The sequence below is a fragment of the Phoca vitulina genome, unplaced genomic scaffold (assembly GCF_004348235.1).
Source record: "Phoca vitulina isolate PV1807 unplaced genomic scaffold, GSC_HSeal_1.0 scaffold18, whole genome shotgun sequence".
Classification (NCBI taxonomy): domain Eukaryota; kingdom Metazoa; phylum Chordata; class Mammalia; order Carnivora; family Phocidae; genus Phoca; species Phoca vitulina.
Genome location: NW_022589721.1, coordinates 6938889 through 6960409, shown reverse-complemented (window position 1 = coordinate 6960409; position 21521 = coordinate 6938889). Strand labels below are relative to the sequence as shown.

Here is a 21521-nt window from a genome sequence, read left to right as displayed (position 1 = left end):
AACAGACAGACTTGGATGTATCACATGTTTTGTGTTGGAGTGGTTAAATGTATCAGGGATGGAAGTTTCTCTCTAGTTCCTTAAAGAATGGTTCCACTTATAACTTGGGAAATAAAACATGGTTTCAGGAAACTGTTACTGATTAGATTGATTATGGCCCTCCAACAAGTTGGATCATCCAACTGCTTATCCAGGATAAAGCATTCACTGACCAGCCAATACAGGTGATGAAAAGCTACTGAAAAGCCTTACCCACCTAAATCTCCATCGATGTCGCCACTGCTCCCATCTTTGGAGAGGTCAGCTGGGAGTTCCTCTAAATTGCCTCACAGCATTCAACAGATACCCTCTTGTATGTGAAGAGTATGTATTCACAATTCATGAAAGCCTCTGAATGAGGGACATGTATCACCTCTCATCTTTCTAGGATGATGGGGCTCTGGGTCATGCCCCTCATAGAACTGATATTGGAGGATTACATCAGGCTCCTGGCTGCCCTGAGAACCTGTTTGCCAGCTCCGCCAAATCAATGTGGGCAACACTAAGAAGCAGACCTCAAAGAAGCATTAAATTCTGTATCCTTGATAGCAGCTTAAAAATATTCATTAGGTACTTTCTATGTACGAGACACTACACTGAACACTTTGCAGATGTTATTATATTTAATCTTCACAAAATCCTATAAAACCTATATTATTATTCTCTTTGTTCATATGAATGAACTAAGAGAGTTTTAAAGATTGAAAGGTTATTTAAAAATTAGTAACTGAGGTATGATTCAAAGTAGAACAGGGTGACCAAAAAGATATGCACTCAAAGATGGGGCTATATTATCTGAGCAGGATGATTTTGGCAAATGAGCTACCTGTGGAAAGGTCCCAGGGACCACTGTGTAATAAGGCAGCTAGAGTGGCCTCAATTTCAGAATCCACAGCCACCATTATAAGTGTCGGTGTATAAATTCCAAGCTACCTTGCAGGAGGACAGATATCAGACAGCAGATGTATTACGAGTCACTCTCATGTAAGCTCTGTGCTTCTGCCAAGCAGGTAAACTGAACACATTTTCCAAGGCCAAGGCAAAGCCTGAAGGTGTATTAACACTTAATAGCACTAGGGATTAATTAGGTACCCCACTTACCCTAGATTGGCCCAGTGATTCTGGTTAAAAAAGCAAATGTTTAAGTATATAAAGAAGTGATAGGAGGAGGCGGAGGAGAAAGAGAATGGGATGCTTTCCCCATGTCATTAGTACTAAGACTTCAGTGAGAACATGGAGTATGATTGCTCTCAGGGACCTTTGATCCCAACCCTCTCTCTCTAGCTCCATCAGATCTTCGTGGTGCTGTCTGTGTGCATAATCTCAATGTCTGGAAGGATGGCGTGGTAGAATGAAAAACAAAACAAAAACCTCCTACCATCTAGAAGTGAAGTCTATTTCTTCACCCCTTGAATCTAGATTTGGCCATTTGCTTTGGCCAAAAGGATATTAGCAAAGTAACACAAGCAGAGTCTTAAAAAGTATAAGTGCCATAGCAATTGCTCTCTTTACTGCTGGAACCCCATTCACCAATGTGACCAACCTGGGCTAGCCCCCTGGGAGGTGAGACCATGTGGAGTGGGACATCCCAAATATCTAAGATCCAATCATGCAAACTGAAGTTCCCGACATATGAGTGAGGCCATCCTAGGCCATCAATCACCAACTAAATTAGCCAGGACCAAAAGAACTGCCCAGCCAATCACAAAATTGGGTTGCTTTAAGCTACTAAATTTGGGGGAGTAGTTTCTTATGCAGCAAAACCTAACAGATACAAATGATAAATGGGAGATGATCTCACTGAATCTACTGACCTCCGTGAAACTTAGCTACTTTGAATATACCATGTCTTTAACCTCCCTGCTTTCTAGCAATCCTGAATGACTTTTTGAATGGGATTATCTGCTATTTGAATGTTAGTCTCATTTTCTCCTTGGTTTTGGCCTTTCAGCACAAAGTGATGTACTCCTTAAGGGCAGGTAGTATATTTTAATATTTTTTGTACTAAATTTCCTGGCTCAAGGTCTAAAATAAATCAATGAATATTAAATATATATTAGCTGTGGTACCAATGCATGTGGTTTTGTGATTTTTCTCTAGAAATATTCAAGAGCTCAGGTGCGTGAGCAGGGAAATTAGATGGCTAGATTGACAGAAAGGTCCTACTAGGACACTAAGAACAGGATTAAGTAAATTTCACAAATTTATAATTTCTGCAACAGGGATAATTTAGATATCAAATTTCCCAGGCTGGCTGAATGCCAGTATTCTTGAAAATATAGACATCATATTTAACAAAATTATAAAGAATGATGAATTATAAATTAAGCCAATAAACTAATGTCACTTCTACCAATAAAGCAAATTGAAAATATTTTTAGATATAAACTTACAGTTTTTAAATACCACACAATAGTTTAATGAAAATAAAAAACAAAACCTTACTCTTTTCCTTTCTGAAGATGAATGTCATCTGATCTTTGTGTTGGACTGGAAAAATAACCATTGGCATTGGAAGAATGATATGCAATCCTCACCTTATCCCAAAAAGAAAGACAGGGAGAGAGAAAGAGAGAGAGAGGAGAACTTATTAATAGATCTTTTCAACCTTTACCTATTTTTCTTTTATTATTTGTCAATCCTAGAACTTTTATAAATAGAAAAATATGAAACTACCATATTTTGCTCCTATGATCTATTATCCATGGTAAAATGAAGTTTTTAAAAATTATCAAAGCTCACTTCATACCTTCCATCTTTATCTAACATCAGCACCACTATACCATGAATACACACAAACTGTAGCTTTTCCACAATTAGAACTGTAATTAGAACTGCAATGGACAGGGCGCCTGGGTGGCTCAGTCAGTTAAGCATCTGCCTTCAGCTCAGGTCATGATCTCAGGGTCCTGGGATTGAGCCCCACATCGGGCTCCCTGCTCCACGGGGAGTCTGCTTCTCCCTCTCCCTCTGCCTGCCACTCTGCCTACTTGTGCTCTCTCTCTGTCAAATAAATAAATAAAATCTTTAAAAAAAAAAACTGCAGTGAAAAATAGAAAGATACATACCAGGAGGAAGATTGTGATTGTTAAATAAAATATCCTTTTGCTCTGTGGAGAGCTTTTAGGGATTTAATCCAAATGAGGTCACTAAAAGTAGGTCTGAAAGATGCTACAGATCACTAAATGGGTCTGCATGCTAGAATGAGAAAACTCTGGGCTCCCCATCAGGAATGACTATATCATCCTTCGTGGAAACATGCTGAAAAGCTACAGTAAAATTAGAATTCATATATTACAGGCAGTAATTTAAACACTATTCAGTCATCAAAAACTGTGCTGTGAAAATTATTTAATAAAATGTGGAAATACTAATATGTGACCAAAATGACTATGAAATTGGATGTATGATCTTATTTATATAAAAGCAAAAAAGACACAAAAAGAAATGACAGACTTCAATCACATAGCCACATAATAGTGAAATAGATCTAGTAGAATAGTGAACTATTTTTACTCTTTCCCAAATTTCCTATGTATGGTTATAATTCTTCCATAATTAAAATAATCTTTAAAGGAAATATATTTTTTTTCCTTCCTAGAGAAAATGTAGATACAGGAAAGCATTTTTTTTTAGGCCATGGGTTTTCTATGGTGACTTTATAGTTCCCATTACACATGTTAAAAAAGACCAAGAACCCAACCGTGTGAAAATATATCTCATAAATGAGATACATATCAAAGTTGTCATATTGCTTTTATAATATTAAATAATATTCCGTAGCTTCCTTACCTTATCTTTTGGATGTCCAGTTTGGCTGAAATAAATAGCATAACGGTCATCACCTTTGATGTAGAATCTATAAACGTCAGAGTCTGGAGCCACCAAAAATCCACTAAAGCGTGCAACAAATGTGTCTTGCTCCATGGGCCAACTATAGGAAGTCGAATCTACCCAACTGGCCCCCATGTACCCTGGCGTTTTTTCATTGTATTCAAGTATCTCTTCAAGATGCACTGGCCGACTATTATTCCATACCTCAAGCTTTAGGCCTCTCCCACCTGAATGTAACAAAATAAAAAAATATTCTCATCAGAATTTTGATGCGTTGTCTCAATGGCCCTCTATTTGGGTGGTGGTTATAGATATTCTATTGCTATTCACGTTTTTAGAGCATGCTTGTAAACAAAACAATTACACATACCCAAAGATGTACCTCTACCTATAGGATAGAGTGCTGTTAAGAGAGCCTACAATTTATTTATTATTAATGCATATATTTGTACCTCAGATTCTACATATGTAAAATGGGAGTAATATTATTATTTGCATGGTTGCAATGGGGATTGGATATTACTAAGTGCTTTACTTTATTTTTTATTTTATTTTATTTTTTTTAAAGATCTTATTTATTCATTTGAGAGAGAGAGAATGAGAGAGAGCACATGAGAGCGGGGAGGGTCAGAGGGAGAAGCAGACTCCCTGCCGAGCAGGGAGCCCGATGCGGGACTCGATCCCGGGACTCCAGGATCATGACCTGAGCCGAAGGCAGTCGCTTAACCAACTGAGCCACCCAGGCGCCCCACTAAGTGCTTTACTTTAGATAATATGATAACTATTACCCCTGATATGACTGATGTTGCTTTATATAGTTAAATCTCAAAACTTCATGATTCAGGCCATTTGATTTCAAAACCTTTGCCTGATTACTCTCTCTAACAAAAGTTACCCAACTGATGGTTTGCAACTAATCAAAGAATGGACAGTTGAAACCTAACGCCCAATGTGACATTATTAGCAGGTGGGGCCCTTGGGAGGTGCTTAGGTCATGAGAGGTCACGAAAGCCCTCATTCATGAGGGCTTATAAAAGAGACTCCACCAAGCTCTCTAGCGCCAAAAAGGTGCCGATCTATGAGGAAGAAAGTTCTCACCAAACACCCAATCTGCTGGTATCGTGATCTGGGACTTCTCGGGCTCCAGAACTGTAAGATATACGTGTTTGTTGTTTATAAGATACCCAGTCTGTGGTGTTCTGTTTCAGCAGCCTGAATGAACTAAAAGACTAATGGGATATGTCTTCTTATGTAAATGTAGAAATGGCAATTCTCTCTTCTGGTAACTTACCTGGATAGACAGTTCTGAGAACTTCAGGCTTAGGGGGTGTCTTGCAGCATATGCTATTTTCTGTGACATTCAAAATATCACAGGCTTGACCTAGAGAGAAGCAAGGTGCAGAGCTATTACTACAGAGCTCCAGAATGCAGATCACAATTAGCTTATCTGGAAGTACTTTCTGATGAAAACCAAGTTGCACAAGCAAGAAGCAAAGCCAGGGCTCTTCGTTTCCTTTATATGTTCTCCACAAAGATTATCACTCCTTAATTGCCATACTTTTACACGGCAACGTTTTCCTGGCAACACATCACAAGTCTGAGTTAGGAAATCTTGTGATTTCTGAGAAACAAAATTAAAATCTTGACAAAACTATGTCACTGTAAAAGATTTCACTTCTGAGTCCAGAGTGAAGCCGTATATTCTGTTCCCCACAGAAAAGTTGCTGAATAAATCCATGATGTTCAGAATTTGCAAAAGCAGATGATCACAGCCCTCTTAAAATAAAATAAATAAATACATAAGATGGTGGTTTAGTCCAAGGTACAAGTTCATTTAGTACAAGTTCATTGTAGTCAAATGAAAACAACAGAGATAATAATGCATAAATGGTATTTTCAGAGGCAGACTGAACCAAAACAGACAATTAAAAAATGGGCAAATGAGTAGACATTTTTCCAAAGAAGACAGATGGCCAACAGACACATGAAAAGATGTTAAACATCACTGATCATCAATAAATACAAATCAAAACTACAATGAGGTATCACCTCACACCTGTCAGAATGGCTAAAATCAACAACACAAGAAACAACAGGTGTTGGTAGGGACGTGCAGAAAGGGGAACCTTCTTACGCTGTTGGTAGGAATGCAAACTGGTACATCCACTGTGGAAGACAGTATGGAAGTTCCTCAAAAAGTTGAAAATAGAATTATCCTATTATCCAGCAACTACACTATTACGTATTTACCCAAAGAAAACAAAAATACTAATTCAAAGGGATACATGCACCCCAGTGTTTACCCCCACAGCATTATTAACAATAGCCAAATTGTGTGAAGAGCCCAAGTGTCCGTCAAGTGATGAATGGATAAAGAAGATCTAGTATATATAAAGCCACAAAAAAGAATGAAATCTTGCCATTTGTGATGACATGGATGGAGCTAGAGAGTATTATGCTATGCAAAGTAAGTCAGTCAGAGAAAGAAAAATACCGTATGATTTCACTCATATGTGGAATTTAAGAAACAAATGAGCAGGGCTCCTGGGTGGCTCAGTTGGTTAAGCAACTGCCTTCGGCTCAGGTCATGATCCTGGAGTCCCAGGATCGAGTCCCGCATCGGGCTCCCTGCTCAGCAGGGAGTCTGCTTCTCCCTCTGACCCTCCACCCTCTCATGCTCTCTCTCTATCATTCTCTCTCTCTCAATAAACAAATAAAAATCTTTAAAAGAGAAACAAATGATGGGGCGCCTGGGTGGCTCAGTCGGTTAGGCGACTGCCTTCGGCTCAGGTCATGATCCCAGGGTCCTGGGATCGGGACCCTCATCGGGCTCCCTGCTCGGCGGGATGCCTGCTTCTCCCTCTCCCACTCCCCCTGCTTGTGTTCCCTCTGTCGCTGTCTCTCTCTGTGTCAAATAAATAAATAAAATCTTAAAAAAATAAATAAATAAATAAATAAATAAAAAAGAAACAAATGAGCAAAGGGGGGAGAAAAAGAGAGAGGCAAACCTAGAAACAGACTCTTACCTATAGAAAACAAACTGATGGTTACCAGAAGGGAGGTGGGGGGACATGTTAAATAAGTGATGGGATAAGGAGTGCACTTGTTGTGATGAGCACTGGGTGTTGCACGGACGTGCTGAATCGTTACACTGTATACCTGTAGCTAATATGACACTGTATACACTGTGTATTAACTAACTGGAGTTTAAATAAAAACTTGGAAGAAAAAATAAAATACATCCAGTTTACTATATGTAATTATACTCCAATAAATTAGTTAGAATTTAAAATTTTAAAAAAACCTTAAACAAGTCATGTAATTTTAAAAAAGAAATTACTGAGGATTCAAAATCTCAAACCTTGTCACATTGATGGCAATGAAAAATAAAAAATTAACATGTCATATTTGCATATCAACTGTATCACAATATCATAAAACACAGTATATAAATTAAAGATATTTTGTATTTTGTGCCCGATTTTAATATTTGAAACATTTATATTTAAAATTTCAGAAAACATATATGATATTTAAAAATCTTATTGCCTAGGTTTTAATATTTATGCAGGTGACCAGTAAGGATTCACAGGGATAAGAAAGATATTGTGTAAATGTTAGATGAGGCTACTTTATATTAATTTCTTCTCTTGAAATCACATTTTGGCAGGCTCATGGGCAGATTCCTTAAAAGTAGAAAGTACCTAAGCAGAGGGATGTATCAGAAAAAGTATGTGTCCAGTTGCATGGCCAGACACGTAGTCGTTTGCTCAAGGTAGGGAAGGCCATTACGACTGAGTGGGAAGATCTCCACTATTATATTCATCCTCCATCTCCTTTTTGAGCTGCACAGCTCCCTACCTTGAACAGACCTAACCTAGATACATAAAAACGATGCATAACCAGAGAATCAAGCTCTATTCACATTTGTAAAAATGTAACACATCAATTAATGTTCTTTCCAAGGCCAATATCATCAGTAATTCCTGATGATGTCCAGATAAGTCACAATAAATGAAAAGGGGATGAGAAGAGTATCCCCAAGTACTTTTAATTTTCTCATAACTAATGAACCCATTGAGAATTAACAACAGTTCAAGAAGGGCATTTAAAAGTTTGTTAAATAAAGGGTATGTGTGTCTCAAAGTGTGGTGAGAATTTGTGGAAGGTAGCCATGTTGCTACCATAAAATGCCTTTTGATGATGACCTAAGAGCCCAAGTCGTGGTCATGTAAGGCCCTCCCTGGAAGGTCCCAGTGGGAAAAGTATCACACCCTGGAACCAAATGCCCATGTGAAAATACGCAGCTTTAAATTTAAGACATTAATTGAAAAAGGACTATTATTCTTCTTACAAATTATTAAATAAAAGCCAGGACTTGTTCTTATAATGTAATATATTAAAAGTCATAAACAATACCTCCAACGAGAACCCTGACAGGGGAATCTGTCTGATCAAAGAACCGTCCACTTATCGTTAGCACGGTGCCGCCTTGAATGCTTCCTTGTGAAGGGGAAATCATAGTGACCTCTGGAGAGAGGGAGGAGAAGCACATTAAAGAAAATGTCCTGAATATTACACATCAACACAAAAGCTTGATATTTATAAATTTTCCATATTACCTCGCCTTAACACATAGCACAGCATAGGTAGTGGACTGACCAAATGAATGAATTGGGTGTTTCAATTTTGTCCTGCAAAGAGGACAGTTAGCATGGCTTTCACAGAGCCCTACATCTCATGGGGACCAGGTTTTAGTGGTGACTGCTACTAAAGAGACACTGGTAATGGAGGACGCAGGAATTAAGGAAAATCTGGGCTGAGGATAGATGTTTGATTCCAAAAGAAAACACAGGAAGGAAGGAGAACAGCCTCTTCTCCCCTATGCTCTTAAAGAATAAATCTTTCTTCTATTTCTAAGTCAACAATTTATACTTTTCTCATATAGTAATACATTAACTATGACTGTAAGTCTTCTGGTTTCATATATAAAAGTTCCAGGCATATTAGTAAAATAGCCCAGTGCATGATATATGGTAGATTCTTATTCAAATTTATTCTTATTAGTTCTATCTATCAAAGTTCTATGTATTTTTACATACGAGTTTCACATTAAATAGAAAAAGCAGGATATATCATATTTGACTGATTCCAAGACACTTTTTTTCACATTTGAACATCTTTGAAATCTGAATGTGCCACTCCATCACTCCTGACCTAGAATGAAGTGTAATTCTTCCAGGAGGATTTGTGTTTGCTTCCCACACTCTCCTAGGAGTCTACCAACCTTAGATCTCTGTAAGTTAAAATAAATAATAATCTGCTTGAGTATTCTTTTGGACCACACTGAGACCATAAATCTGAGAGAGTCCTGCCTGGCTTGTAGTTTAAATTGACAGTGGAGATTTTTTTCTCCCCCTCCCTTGACCAACAGCCCAAGTGGAGACATGCAAGTTACCCTTCTGTCTCTTTTAGAGTGATGAACTGGTTTCTCAATCAACCTTATATTAAAAATATAGTTTTCTGGGTCCTAGCTTAATGTCAGAGCTTCCTATTAGACTCCCCATCTTGGGTGTTTTTCCTTTCCTAGCAGTACATAAAATAATGTAGTATGCCTTAAGTCCTTATTGTCATTGATTTGATGAAATGAAGTACACACATCTCTCTGTCTCTCTCATTCTTTCTCTCTGTCACACACACACACACACACACACACACACAGAGTGCACATACCTGCATATGTTTGAAACATTGAAATTTTATTTAGAGAAGAAACAAAATACGCCATTTTTTGTGGGAAACTCCTGTGTAAAAAAAAAAAAGGTAAAAATCCTTACTTTAAAACTGAACTTTATTTTAGGAAAAATGTTATTTTTTTAGTGATATAAATCATGTCATAATTTGCAAAGGAGCTGGACAGAACATTTTGGGGAGATAAAAATGTTCTACATCTTGATACAGTTACTGATTACACAAATATACAAGCACACAAATACTCAAACATTCCTTGGTCAGACCTTACTGAACTGCACACTTAAATTATACACATTTTATTTTATGCAAATTATACCTCAATAAAGAATTCATATTAACAGAAAAAAACCTGAAGTCTTCATGAAGGCTTTTGTGTTAACCACCCTCCCCTCTCCTGTCTTATAACCCATTTAGCATTAGAATAACTAACATGACTGAACACTTATCAGATATCATGCTAAAGTTTTTAAGCTTTTAACCTAAGATTTTTTTAAGCTTTTAATTTATTATGCCATTTTATCCTACATTAACCCCGTGAGGTAGGTTCAGCTCAGAGAATCTATTCATCTTACTCAAGATCACAAAGGGAGTAAGTAGCAGAAACAGAATTTGAAGCCTGGCAGTTTGAGTCCTGAGCCCTGGCTCCTCACCTGTGTCCCATACAGTTTTCTCCTGTCACTAATCCTTGTAAGAGCACAATGAATGAAAGCAGGTCAACAATAATCCAATAATCCAGAGTTAAATCACCCTTAATAAACACAGAACCTATTCATAGTTTTTGGTGGATGCAGACTTGCACTTCATAGCCTGGAGAGCAAGGAAGGGAAGGAATCTGATCCTAGAAATTAAATACTGTTTCCTCAATTACCTCAATGAAATTCATAATAGAGAAGTTAAGAAATTGAAATGTTAAGACTCAAAACCCATTCATTATATTTATAACACACTGAACTCGAATCTAAAAGGATAATGCAAATCTTGTGGTTGAGACCAACAGTAAACTCGTATAAATCTAACCCAAGCATTATAATGGGCATTTGCGGGACTAAAGAGTCTCTGGAAATTCTGTATGCTAAATTAGTTACTTAAGAAGTTCATACTGGATTTATATTTGTATGCTATAAGCCTTTCAGTTGAATTCTCAAAGATCTGAAATGATGCCAGCTCCAACAATATTGTCTGTGGTCAGATTCTGGATCTGAAAAATTAACCCTGCTTCTTAAGTTGGTGGGAAAATTGCCTCCTGAAATAAAATTTGAATGTAATTTATTTGGTATGACACTGAGGTGATTTTCACTAATTCATTGATAATGACTAGGCATTTCTCAATTAAGGCAGACTCATCTGAACCTTATCAGTTTGGAACAGCTGTTGTTTGAACTTGGGGTAATAGAGGAGAGAAGGTTAGCTATTAAAAGAAATACAGAATGGGAGTCACAATGGTCTTTAATTGGTTCATTTGATATTCAGGAATGCTCCTGAAATTTGTAAAATATGGATTTTTTAATTTAAAGGATGATTTAACATTTTTTAAATGGCATGTGATCATGAAACTGCTTTTAAGTAGTAAATGCCATATTTTTAACAGTTATCTTAAAATTCCTAAGATTGTTTCATATAGAAACAGAGTTTCCTCAATTCTGAGACATTAATACAAAAAACAGCCACTGGCTTTAAAACAAGAATTATTAGTCAAGATCACAGAATCAACTATTTTAAGCCGTATTTTTGCCTATATTATGTGCAAATTTTCTGGCTTTTTAAAATGGAAAGTTTCAGGGCATGTTAATGCAACACATTGATTTATATATACTTATCAATCACATTCAAGCTTGATCACTCAAACCTATTTTTGGATAATTATTTCTTTGAGAAATATATGATGGATTTGGTAATTAATACCTTTCATACAGACTCAGAATTAAGAATTCATCTTTTTCACCTGAAGAATGACAATGAGAACATTAAAAAAAAAAAAAAGTATATGTAGTTCAGGAAATCATTTAAAACTCAATAATTATTGCTTCTAACATGATTTTCTAGTATTTTCAATAAAATCCTATTGCCCTATCTGTATCAAGTTATATGTATGTAGGTCATGTCCTTGCAGAAAATAACTGGTAAATCATGGGACTCTAAGTCATTTGCCCCATGTAAATCACAAAGGTGAATCTTAGTACCATTTACATACCATCCACAATGGTTTGCCCTTGAATTATAATATTCTTCATGGTTTGGTCCAGTCTATATTGGTCTATAAGAAAGTGTGCAACCCAGTCATCATTTTGTTATAAACCTATTGCCTCTAGGTGTCTGGAACCAGAAGATCTTTAAATACAATGATAATGGATTGGGGCTCACCACCTCAATTGCAGCTTCATGCATGCAGGGACCAAATATCACCCTTCTCTTGCGTCTGTGAGCATTAACCAGGAATAACATCTACTTTGACTGTAATATTGCCTTTCTTTTCAATCTTTTTAATCTTTTTCAATCTTTTCTAATCATCTCTCTTCAGAAACAAAAAAAAATATCAACAGACATATTCTATTATTGATCTACTACAGCTATATTAGTATTGGATGGCTAAATACTGTGATTTATTTGAATTTCTATTAACCAGCTCATTTTCTCATTGGGAGACACTATGACATTTTGGGGAGAATAATTCATTTAGGTTTGGAGCATCTCAGTCCTGCCCACAAAAGGCCATTAGCATGCCCCAGTTACTATGACAGCCAACAAATGCCCCCCACACATTTGCAAATGCACAGAGAAGTGGGGTAATCCTGCCATGGTTAAAGAATCCTGTGTCAGGATGTTAAGTAGTGAGGAGATGTGGTTCTGTGGCTGAAAGCCTCCACCACTCCTGGCAGAGCCCTGAAATGAAAAGCTCAGGGTCTGGAGCTGGGCTGTGTGTGTTCACACACCAACGCTGCTTCCAACTAGGTGAATATCCATGGGCAAATTATTCAACTTTCCTGAATCTCATTTTTCCCAGTGTGCAACACAGAGGGGATGATAACACTCAGTTTTATAGGTTCTTTGGGAGTCTTCAACCAGACAATATATGTAAAGTGCTTAGTACCATGCCTGCCACTAAATGTTCTGTATTATGATTATCTATGATATGAGGGTTGCAACATGTGTTGAGATTTGCATATTCTGATATTTCTATAAATATATGGTAATCTTTCTTAGTGAAATTAGGATGTAGGATATCTGGAACTGATTTCTAGCTTTATTAAAAATCGTGAATATAAGTTATTAACATATGGTGCTAAGACGGACATTTGCAAGCTGTAACTATCTTTCATCACTCTGTATGTCTTGATACTTTAAATGAACACCTTTATCAGGTAATATTTACCATGGGATTTTATTTTTTCTTACATTAGTTCAAATCAAAACTGAACTATTCAGTTATCAAAAAAATTACAATTAAGTCAGAAGAGCTGTAAGACATAAAAGAACACTTTCAATATCACAATCAAAGATTTGTTTGTTGTTTTAGGTAATGCTAAATTTCCCAACAGTTGGAAGACTGTGTCTGAGGCACAAAGTAGAGCAAGGGAATGACAGACCCCTTAAATGTTAATTTGGGGAAAAAAAGTGATTAGTTTTTTAATCTCTGGATCTATAGCACAAAGTAAATATATACTTTTATTTTATTTACCCAGTTGAATCAATTATGAAAATTATTATTTACAAAATGACCTACCTTCCATAATCACTATCTAAGATGAAGCTGACATTGTGATGACCTGGAATTAATTAAAATACACAATTAAATTTCCAATCACAGGAGAACAAGAACTATATATTATAAATCTGCTTTAAAAGCAAAGAAATTTAAAATTAAAGCTGTAATTATGCAACCATTTATTAATCCTCAAAGACATGACAATGAACTATGTGAAACGAGTATCTAGTATTTTAAAATATACATACTAAGATGTCTCGAGGTTATAACTAGAAAAACTTGACAAAATATAATAATGAATGAAGAATGATAAAAACAACATACACATAATCATCTGCCCTCAAATTTCTTTCATTCGTTCAACAGCTACTTAATTGGATGAGACGCTCTGCTAGGGGCTTGGCCATGAAGGGTGAGCACTCAGTTTGCTCTTCTCCTAACAGAGCATATTGTGCAGGGAGGGATTCAGTCAGTCAAGAGCAGTGACAAAGAGAACTAAAAACTGCGATAAAGCTATCAAAGAAAAGGAGAATGAACTTGGAGAGTGGAAGGTAGGGCATCAGGGAAGGGTTTTTTGACGACACGACATTTTATCTGAAATTCTCATGATGGGAGGCTTGCAGAGGCTCTGAGACAGAATAAAGTGAAGCCCATTCTAGAACTAAAAGATTATGATGGGTGCTAGCTGAACCTACTGCGGTAATCATTTCACAATATATGTAAATCAAGCCATCATGTTATATGACTTAAACTCATACAGTGATGTATGTCAGTATAAAACTGGAAAAAAAAGAACTATAAGATCTATGTGCCTGGAGTACATAGAGCAAGGGGGAAGAAAACGACATAAAATTAAAACTACAGGGAAAACAGCTAAATTAATAATGGAATTTTCTGGAGGACAGAAGAATAAAAAAAAAAGAGAGAGAAAGAAATTTGAAGAAGGTTACCTTAAATGTAAACCTTAGGAAAAAGGTAATTCATATATGCTCACATGAAACTGAAGAGGAGCCAAGGTAAAGAGGAAATGTTAATTTTAAAAAAAGGGATGAAGCTGCAGGGGAGGTCTAAGAGAATGCAAAAAAAGGAAATAGAGTCAGGCATTTCTGAGAATTATGAAGAATGGTGATCAACATTTACCAATGTAAGTTCCAGTCGTCTTACAAATCATAGAACCCATGTCTCCGTTTGGATGATCTAATTTTAGACCATACCTAATAAAATATATATGTTAATTTCAAGGTTTATATTGACACTCAAGTTCTAAAATAATGTTTCCCCTTCTTAAGTATCTGTATAATAAAGACGCATTTATTGTCAGATAAATAAATAAATAAAATACTGTGTTTCCCTTAAAAGCACTTTATGGACTTTGAATATGTATCAGGCTAGAAACTATCTCTTTAACAAAAATTTCTGTGAAATGAAAATATTTCCCGGCCTGGGTTGAAGATACTTGCCTAAAGCTTCCTTTTACAATTAAATATTTTGTAGTTAATTTGGCTATCCCCATTGATATTCCTCTTAAATATTTTTAAATATTACCAAGTGAAACAATTATTTGATAAAAATGTTTCTCAAAACATCTTAAAACATAATAATCTAAACAATAGTTCATATTGTTCATATCAATAGTTCATATCATCTCGACTGGAGACAATAGGGGTTATCAGGTTACATCTAACTATATAAATGATTGTTAATTTACTATATAAAACATTATAATTTATACTGTATTTTAAAGGATTCAGCTATACAGTATTGCTAGACATTATTACTTAAACTGGTATGTTTATATCTACTGTTTACTTTCCAAAGAAAATTATTTGAATAACTTACAAATTATCAGATTGTGGTACGAGAAGCTCACAGGGCATTCCTCCAATATAAACTCTGTATAAATATTTTATTGGAAAAGATCAAGTTATATTTAGTAAATCATTTCAAAATGCTCTCCTCCCACCAAGCTCACTAACACCTTATATTTTTCTCTCAATCACTTATTATTATCCATCACACATTCGTTCAACAAACACCTGTTTTATTGCCTATTATGTTGCAGTCTCTGCTGTAGACACTGGCCCATGTCAGGGAACAAAACGAAAATCCTGCCCTTGTGGGACTGACATTCTAACTGGGGGAGACCTGATAATAGACATGATAATTATAGGATACTTGGTGTGTTAGAAAGTGGTAATACCACAGGGATAGAAAATGTGGAAACAGATAATGGGGACCCTTCCACCTGCAGTTCAATTAATTCAAATACAAAACAGAATTTTATGTTTTGTAACATACAGTAAGTTTCAAACTATAGGTAGGAATTAAAGGAGGGCCACAGCCGAAGCCCCACAAGTAATCAGGATGAAGAGAACAACTAACATCCTCAGTGCCATTGCAATGGAAATCCCAAGCTGAGAAGAGGCAGGGTCGGGCTGCAGGGAAACCTTGGCCTTTGCATTTTCCCAGCTGACCAGGTTGACTACTGCTTTAAGGATGTTAGAACCTGATGCTCTTGGAGGCTTGCAGGCGGGACCCACAGGTATTGTATTCTTGGCCACACTCAAAATAAACCACCCAGCTTCTGTGCCAACAAATCCCAGATTCAAAGTAACTGCAGATACAAACCTGAACTCTTAAAAAGTAAGGACTTCCATTTGCAGAGAACTTTAAACTTTTTAATAAACGTGTACACACAAATCCTTTCATTTATCATTACATTAGGTTTGTAATACAAGTACAATACTGTACCCATTGTAGAGATTTATGGATACATATTCTCCTTCTAAACTCCCGCTTTCTTGTGTCTAAATAATTTTAGCAGCTAACAATGGCACTTACCATGTTTAATCCTCACAACCATCTTACCCTTCCATTTTATAGATGAAAAAACTGAGGCAGGAAGGTTGAGTAGCTTGCTCAAGCCTACAGCCAGTAAGGAATAGAGCAGGAATTCAAACCCAGGCAGTTGGGCTCCAGCAGGTGCTATTACCCATGCTCCGTAATCCCCACAGTGGTCTGGGTTTGCCTATCAATGGCAATACTACACTATTTGGCCATATATATATATTTTTTTTTTTTTAAGTTTTTCTCATCTTATCTTTTAGACCAAAATCTCCTTAGTGTGCACCAAGCCCTTTTTGCATGTCCTTTATAATTTGTACCTAGTCTGAGTTTGGAGATTAGGCTGAATTGAAAGATTTGTGAGAAACAGAAGCAGCTTGAACACTCTGGGGTCCTGACTTCCTGCCCAGTACATGGCCCATTGCTCCCTGCTAACGGGATTCAGGCACAGTGAAATGTAGAAATGGGATAGACCCAGTTCTAAGGCCTTCGCCTCTCACATTAATAGGTGTGTGAAAGTTTTTCTGTGTTTATATATAGTATCTCAGGGTTTCAGAGTACATGGGCTGGGTAGCCTGATCTCTGAGGTCCCTGCTGACTGCAATTCTGTGATTCCATGAAATAGTTTCTATCCATCCCTTTGTATTGAACAGAAGTAAATTTCAGTTACAGTGGGGGGTGGGGAAGGAACCTCCTTAAAGATTAAGCTTTCTATTTCTTAGCATTATTATAGCAAAGGATGATTTAGAAAACCCCATCTAAGAATTGGAATATAAACCATTCATAACATTCAACTATATGGAAGCAAACAAAATATTTATGCTAACACTTGTTTCTCTATTTAGTACTTACTACATGTAAGGAACCAATATGAACATTTCCAGAATATTATAGATGCATACAAATGTGATTTAATTGAGTTCTACCTCATAGAATGCCACCTAAATTACCCTTATTTCATTTAGTAAAACCTTTCAAATTACTTGTTTTATAAAACTATATACACGTATATGTGTATATATACATATCACCTTTTTAATATTTAAAAAAATTCTCTAATTGCTGTATGAATTGTTATCTAATTTATCTATTTATCCATTTTACACCAGTATTTAATAAGCATGGAGCCTTTTGAAAGCTGATTCTGAACTTCCTTCTGTGGGGAATGAACAGGGCTGTCAGTCAAGGCAGCACTAAGAAAACCACACCCATGCTACAGAAAGATTAGTGACAAAGCTAGCTTCCAATGCAAAATGTGGACAATTATTTTTTGATATTAGGTAACTAGCCAATGTTACCATCTGGTCCATAGCTGGTAAATGGAGGAACCAGCATTCAAACCCAAGGCTGTTAATAAGTTATTGACCATTTTTTTAGTTTCAGCCTTCTCCCATACACCACTACAGTAGAAGAAAAAAGGCCAAACTGCATGTCAGGAGACTCCAGTTCTCGGATCTTGACTAAGCTATGGACCTCCAGGCTACACAGTTACATATATATGCAAAATGAGGCACATATATATTATTACTGAATAATATAAAGTTCTATGACTAACTCACTTACTATTGGGCTTGCCTCCATGTGCCTTCTATTAATAAAATCTATTACAAAGGGCGCCTGGGTGGCTCAGTCGTTAAGTGTCTGCCTTCAGTTCAGGTCATGATCCCAGGGTCCTGGGATCGAGCCCCATATCGGGCTCCCTGCACAGTGGGGAGTCTGCTTCTCCCACTCCCCCTGCTTGTGTTCCCTCTCTCACTGTGTCTCTCTCTGTCAAATAAATAAATAAAATCTTAAAAAATAATAATAAAATCTATCACAGAAAATGAAAGAATTATGTCAGAGCAAAAAAGAAAGGCATATTGGCCACTGCTTCCATGTCAATGAATCATCCAACAGTCTCCTTTTCTTCCTATAATATGGCTGAAAATATGCTGGTTAATCCCCTCACACTGTAGTGATTTTTAATATCATTGAGCCCATTATTTTTGGAATACCAGCTCCCACCTGAGTGATAAGAATACGTTTCCACATCGAAAATTTACCTCAAAATCCTAACATTTTTCCCATTTGAGCTTAATGCAGTGTTACTTCCATAGACATCAGTGAAGATTCTGCCTTGGATAGTTATTAGTGTGCCTACAACAAACAAACAAAAAATTCTGTGTAAGATTACCTACCCACACACCCATACACTTAATACCAAAACATTAGAGGTATTCCTAATGAAACCAGGACCTGGACACTTATATCCCATGTTCATGACTATTGTTTAACACTGTTCTGAAAGTTCTAATAAATACAATAAAACATGAGTGAGTATGTATAGTATTAAATCAATATTTATAAGTATTTGTAAATTAAAGAAGTTTTTCATGGAAAACAATGAATTACTCAATAAATATTGCCTGGGTCATGAATGATCTATTTGAAAAAATAAATAAGCTCCGACTTTACTTTATGCCAAAAAAGTAAATAAATCCTAGGAGAAATAAAAATTAAATATAAAAATAAAACCATAAAAACTCTTGAAAATAAGTATAAATTTATATAATACTTATATAATTGGGGTGGTATGGCCTTCTACAGCATAAAAATGAAGGAAGAAATAACAATAATTAAAATCTATAGATCGAATTTAAAAAATTAAAAATGTCCAAATGACAGGAAAAACCATTAATAAAATTTAAAAGCAAATGGTAAATTAAAAAATATTTCCCACATATATGGTATATAAATAGTTAATATCCTTAAAATATAAAGAATTCTTATAACTTAATATGGAAAAAAATTGACTAGCATTAAATTAAACTGGGAGATGAATAAGTAATTTATAAAAGAAGAAATACAAAGGCCAATAAATATACATAAATAAGTAAATTTAATTGCATAAATCAAGAATTGGAAAAATTAGAAATAAGCTACTATATTTTTCATATAAATACTTGAAAAAATTAGTTCCTAAAATTGTCAAGGTTATAGAAAAGGGCATTCTCACATATTCCTTTTGGGATTATAAGCTGGTATAATTATAACTGTAATGAAGTGGAAGCCAGTTGAATGTCCAATAGGGGGATAGTAAAATACTTCATAGCAGATTCAGATATAACCACTGAAAATCATTTTTGGAAATAATATTGGGAGTTATTGTATAATCAGAAATATATTATTTATAAATTATCAGATATAATAATTTTATATACTAAAAATTAAATTAATGACCAGAAACCAAAGAAGATATTATATCAGCTGTCATATAACAGACCTGGAGTCCCAGATAAAGGTGTGATGCTCTTTATCGTTGGGGTTCTGAAACTTTTCACCTGTAAAATAATACTGTCAATAAGCTAGTATCTCTGCTTCTTACATGATTTACATTTAAATAATTCTACAATATGACTGTCAAAATACCTCTTTTTACATATAAAAAATAAAGTTTAGAATATTATTATTCTGCTTATTCAAGATCTTTTCCTTACCCACTAAAAATTCTCTTTCATTTCAATGTTTTTAGTTTGGAATTTTAATATTTAATCTTCCTTTGTTATCAGGGTAAGTCAAACCCTAGTAATAAGGCTCTCTCGTAACAACTTTTAGGAATTTGGGGGAATAAAATTACAGAAAGTCTTCTTTTATTTAAGCCTATGAAGAAGAAATAACAAAGCACATTGCAAAACAGAAGCAAAACCTGGAAAAAGTCCATCAGAGTAAGCTTTAGTAATGAAGCTAATGATAATTTTCTAGAGCAATGCAAGTATAATTCTTAAGAATTGTGACATCAAATGGGAATGGGGAGAGAGGAGAATCCCAGGGAGCCCACAAGGGTGATGGAAACTCTAATACTTTTGATAGATAGACATAATTTTAAAAAATATATGGGATGGTCCTTAGAAGAAATGTATTATTGTAAATATCTACATATACGGTAACTAAATTTTGAATGACTTCTATGCTATGTGCAATCATATTTTATCTCATTGCATTAGAAAATATAAAAAAAGGAAAAATAGTTATGATCTTATTTAAAATGAAGAAAAGGAAAATCAAACTCAGAGTAGAAATGGAGAAAGAGAAAAAATAGTGTGAACAAGAAAAAAATTTAATGTATAAAAGTTTAATTCATTAATAAAATTAATTTAAAGAGGGAAACAAGAAATGATAAAAGAGATTCCACTACCACAGAAGATAATTAAAACTGAATGAAGTTATCCTTTGCTACATGCTAGTGTATTTTTAGTGTGGAAATAGATAACCATCTATAAAATTAAAAAATAAAAGCCCAGTTCAGCAAGAAAGCAAGCACAAGATTGATCATCCAAAAGTAAAAGAGGAGATTCCCATATACATTGAAGGTGCATTCCCAGCTGTTGATGCGACCTCTGCAGGTATTACTTTCTGTAATAGGAACCCCATCCACACTGACTCTCACAGTGTAGGAATCTTCTGGCATTGCTCTGCAAAGCAAATGGAGAACATGTAAGGAATGCAATGACCCTTTTATTTAATGTATACTATTAAGGAAAAATACTGCCCCAGACTACAAGTCACTTTTGAAAAAAAAAAAGTGTCTAAAATTCTAATTGATGTACAGCTAAATTCCATTCTATATTATTAGAATTCTAAATTATTAGAATTCCATTCTAAATTATGGAAGATCTCCACCCTGAACTCTGTACTGCAGATTCTAACATCATGGACCTCAGGCAAATGCTTATTCTAAGTGCACTGGTGCTTACTGAAAAGGACAACAAATGCAATAACAAACGTAGGAATAACCATTTAAAACAATAATACATCACCTTGGTACAGTTATGTTATGCTTTTTTTTTTTTTTAAAGTTCTGATCAAATTTCTCTCTAAGAAAGCTTTTGCTGCTGAAAAACAGCCAACAAGCTTGATAAAGATGAAATCCTCTGGAAAATGTGCTGTTTTATTATTAAAAGTTGCCATTTTGGGGCACCTGGGTGGCTCAGTTGGTTAAGCGACTGCCTTCGGCTCAGGTCATGATCCTGGACTCCAGGATCGAGTCCCATATCAGGCTCCCTGCTCTGCGGGGAGTCTGCTTCTCCCTCTGACCCTCCCCCCTCTCATGCTCTCCCTCTCTCTCTCTCTCATTCTCTCTAATAAATAAAATAAAATATTTTTTAAAAAAAGTAAGGGGAAAAAAAAGAGGACGGGGTGCATATACCTTTTTGAATTGGTGTTTTTGTTTTCTTTGGGTAGATATCCGGTAGTGGGATTACTGGTTCATGTGGTATTGTATTTTTAATTTTTTTGAGGAACCTCCACACTGTTTTCCCCCTGTGGCTGCACCAATTTACATTCCCACCAACAGTGCACGAGGGTTCCT

At 35.7% G+C, this 21521-nt stretch overlaps 1 protein-coding gene across 2 annotated transcripts in view; it reads right to left on the bottom strand.

Moving 5' to 3' along the window:
* The window catches only part of PKHD1L1 (PKHD1 like 1), a 152943-nt gene that overhangs the window by 119960 nt on the left and 11462 nt on the right, over positions 1–21521 (bottom strand). For both annotated transcript variants that reach the window (XM_032415905.1, XM_032415904.1), the window contains exons 4-14: positions 20517–20625; positions 19437–19494; positions 18217–18310; positions 15170–15223; positions 14471–14544; positions 13349–13391; positions 9607–9677; positions 8293–8403; positions 5165–5254; positions 3832–4100; positions 2485–2576 (exon numbers count right to left, since the gene is read on the bottom strand). In XM_032415905.1, coding sequence (XP_032271796.1) covers positions 2485–2576; positions 3832–4100; positions 5165–5254; positions 8293–8403; positions 9607–9677; positions 13349–13391; positions 14471–14544; positions 15170–15223; positions 18217–18310; positions 19437–19494; positions 20517–20625 — 1065 coding nt within the window. The remainder of the gene's footprint in view (positions 1–2484; positions 2577–3831; positions 4101–5164; positions 5255–8292; positions 8404–9606; positions 9678–13348; positions 13392–14470; positions 14545–15169; positions 15224–18216; positions 18311–19436; positions 19495–20516; positions 20626–21521) is intronic.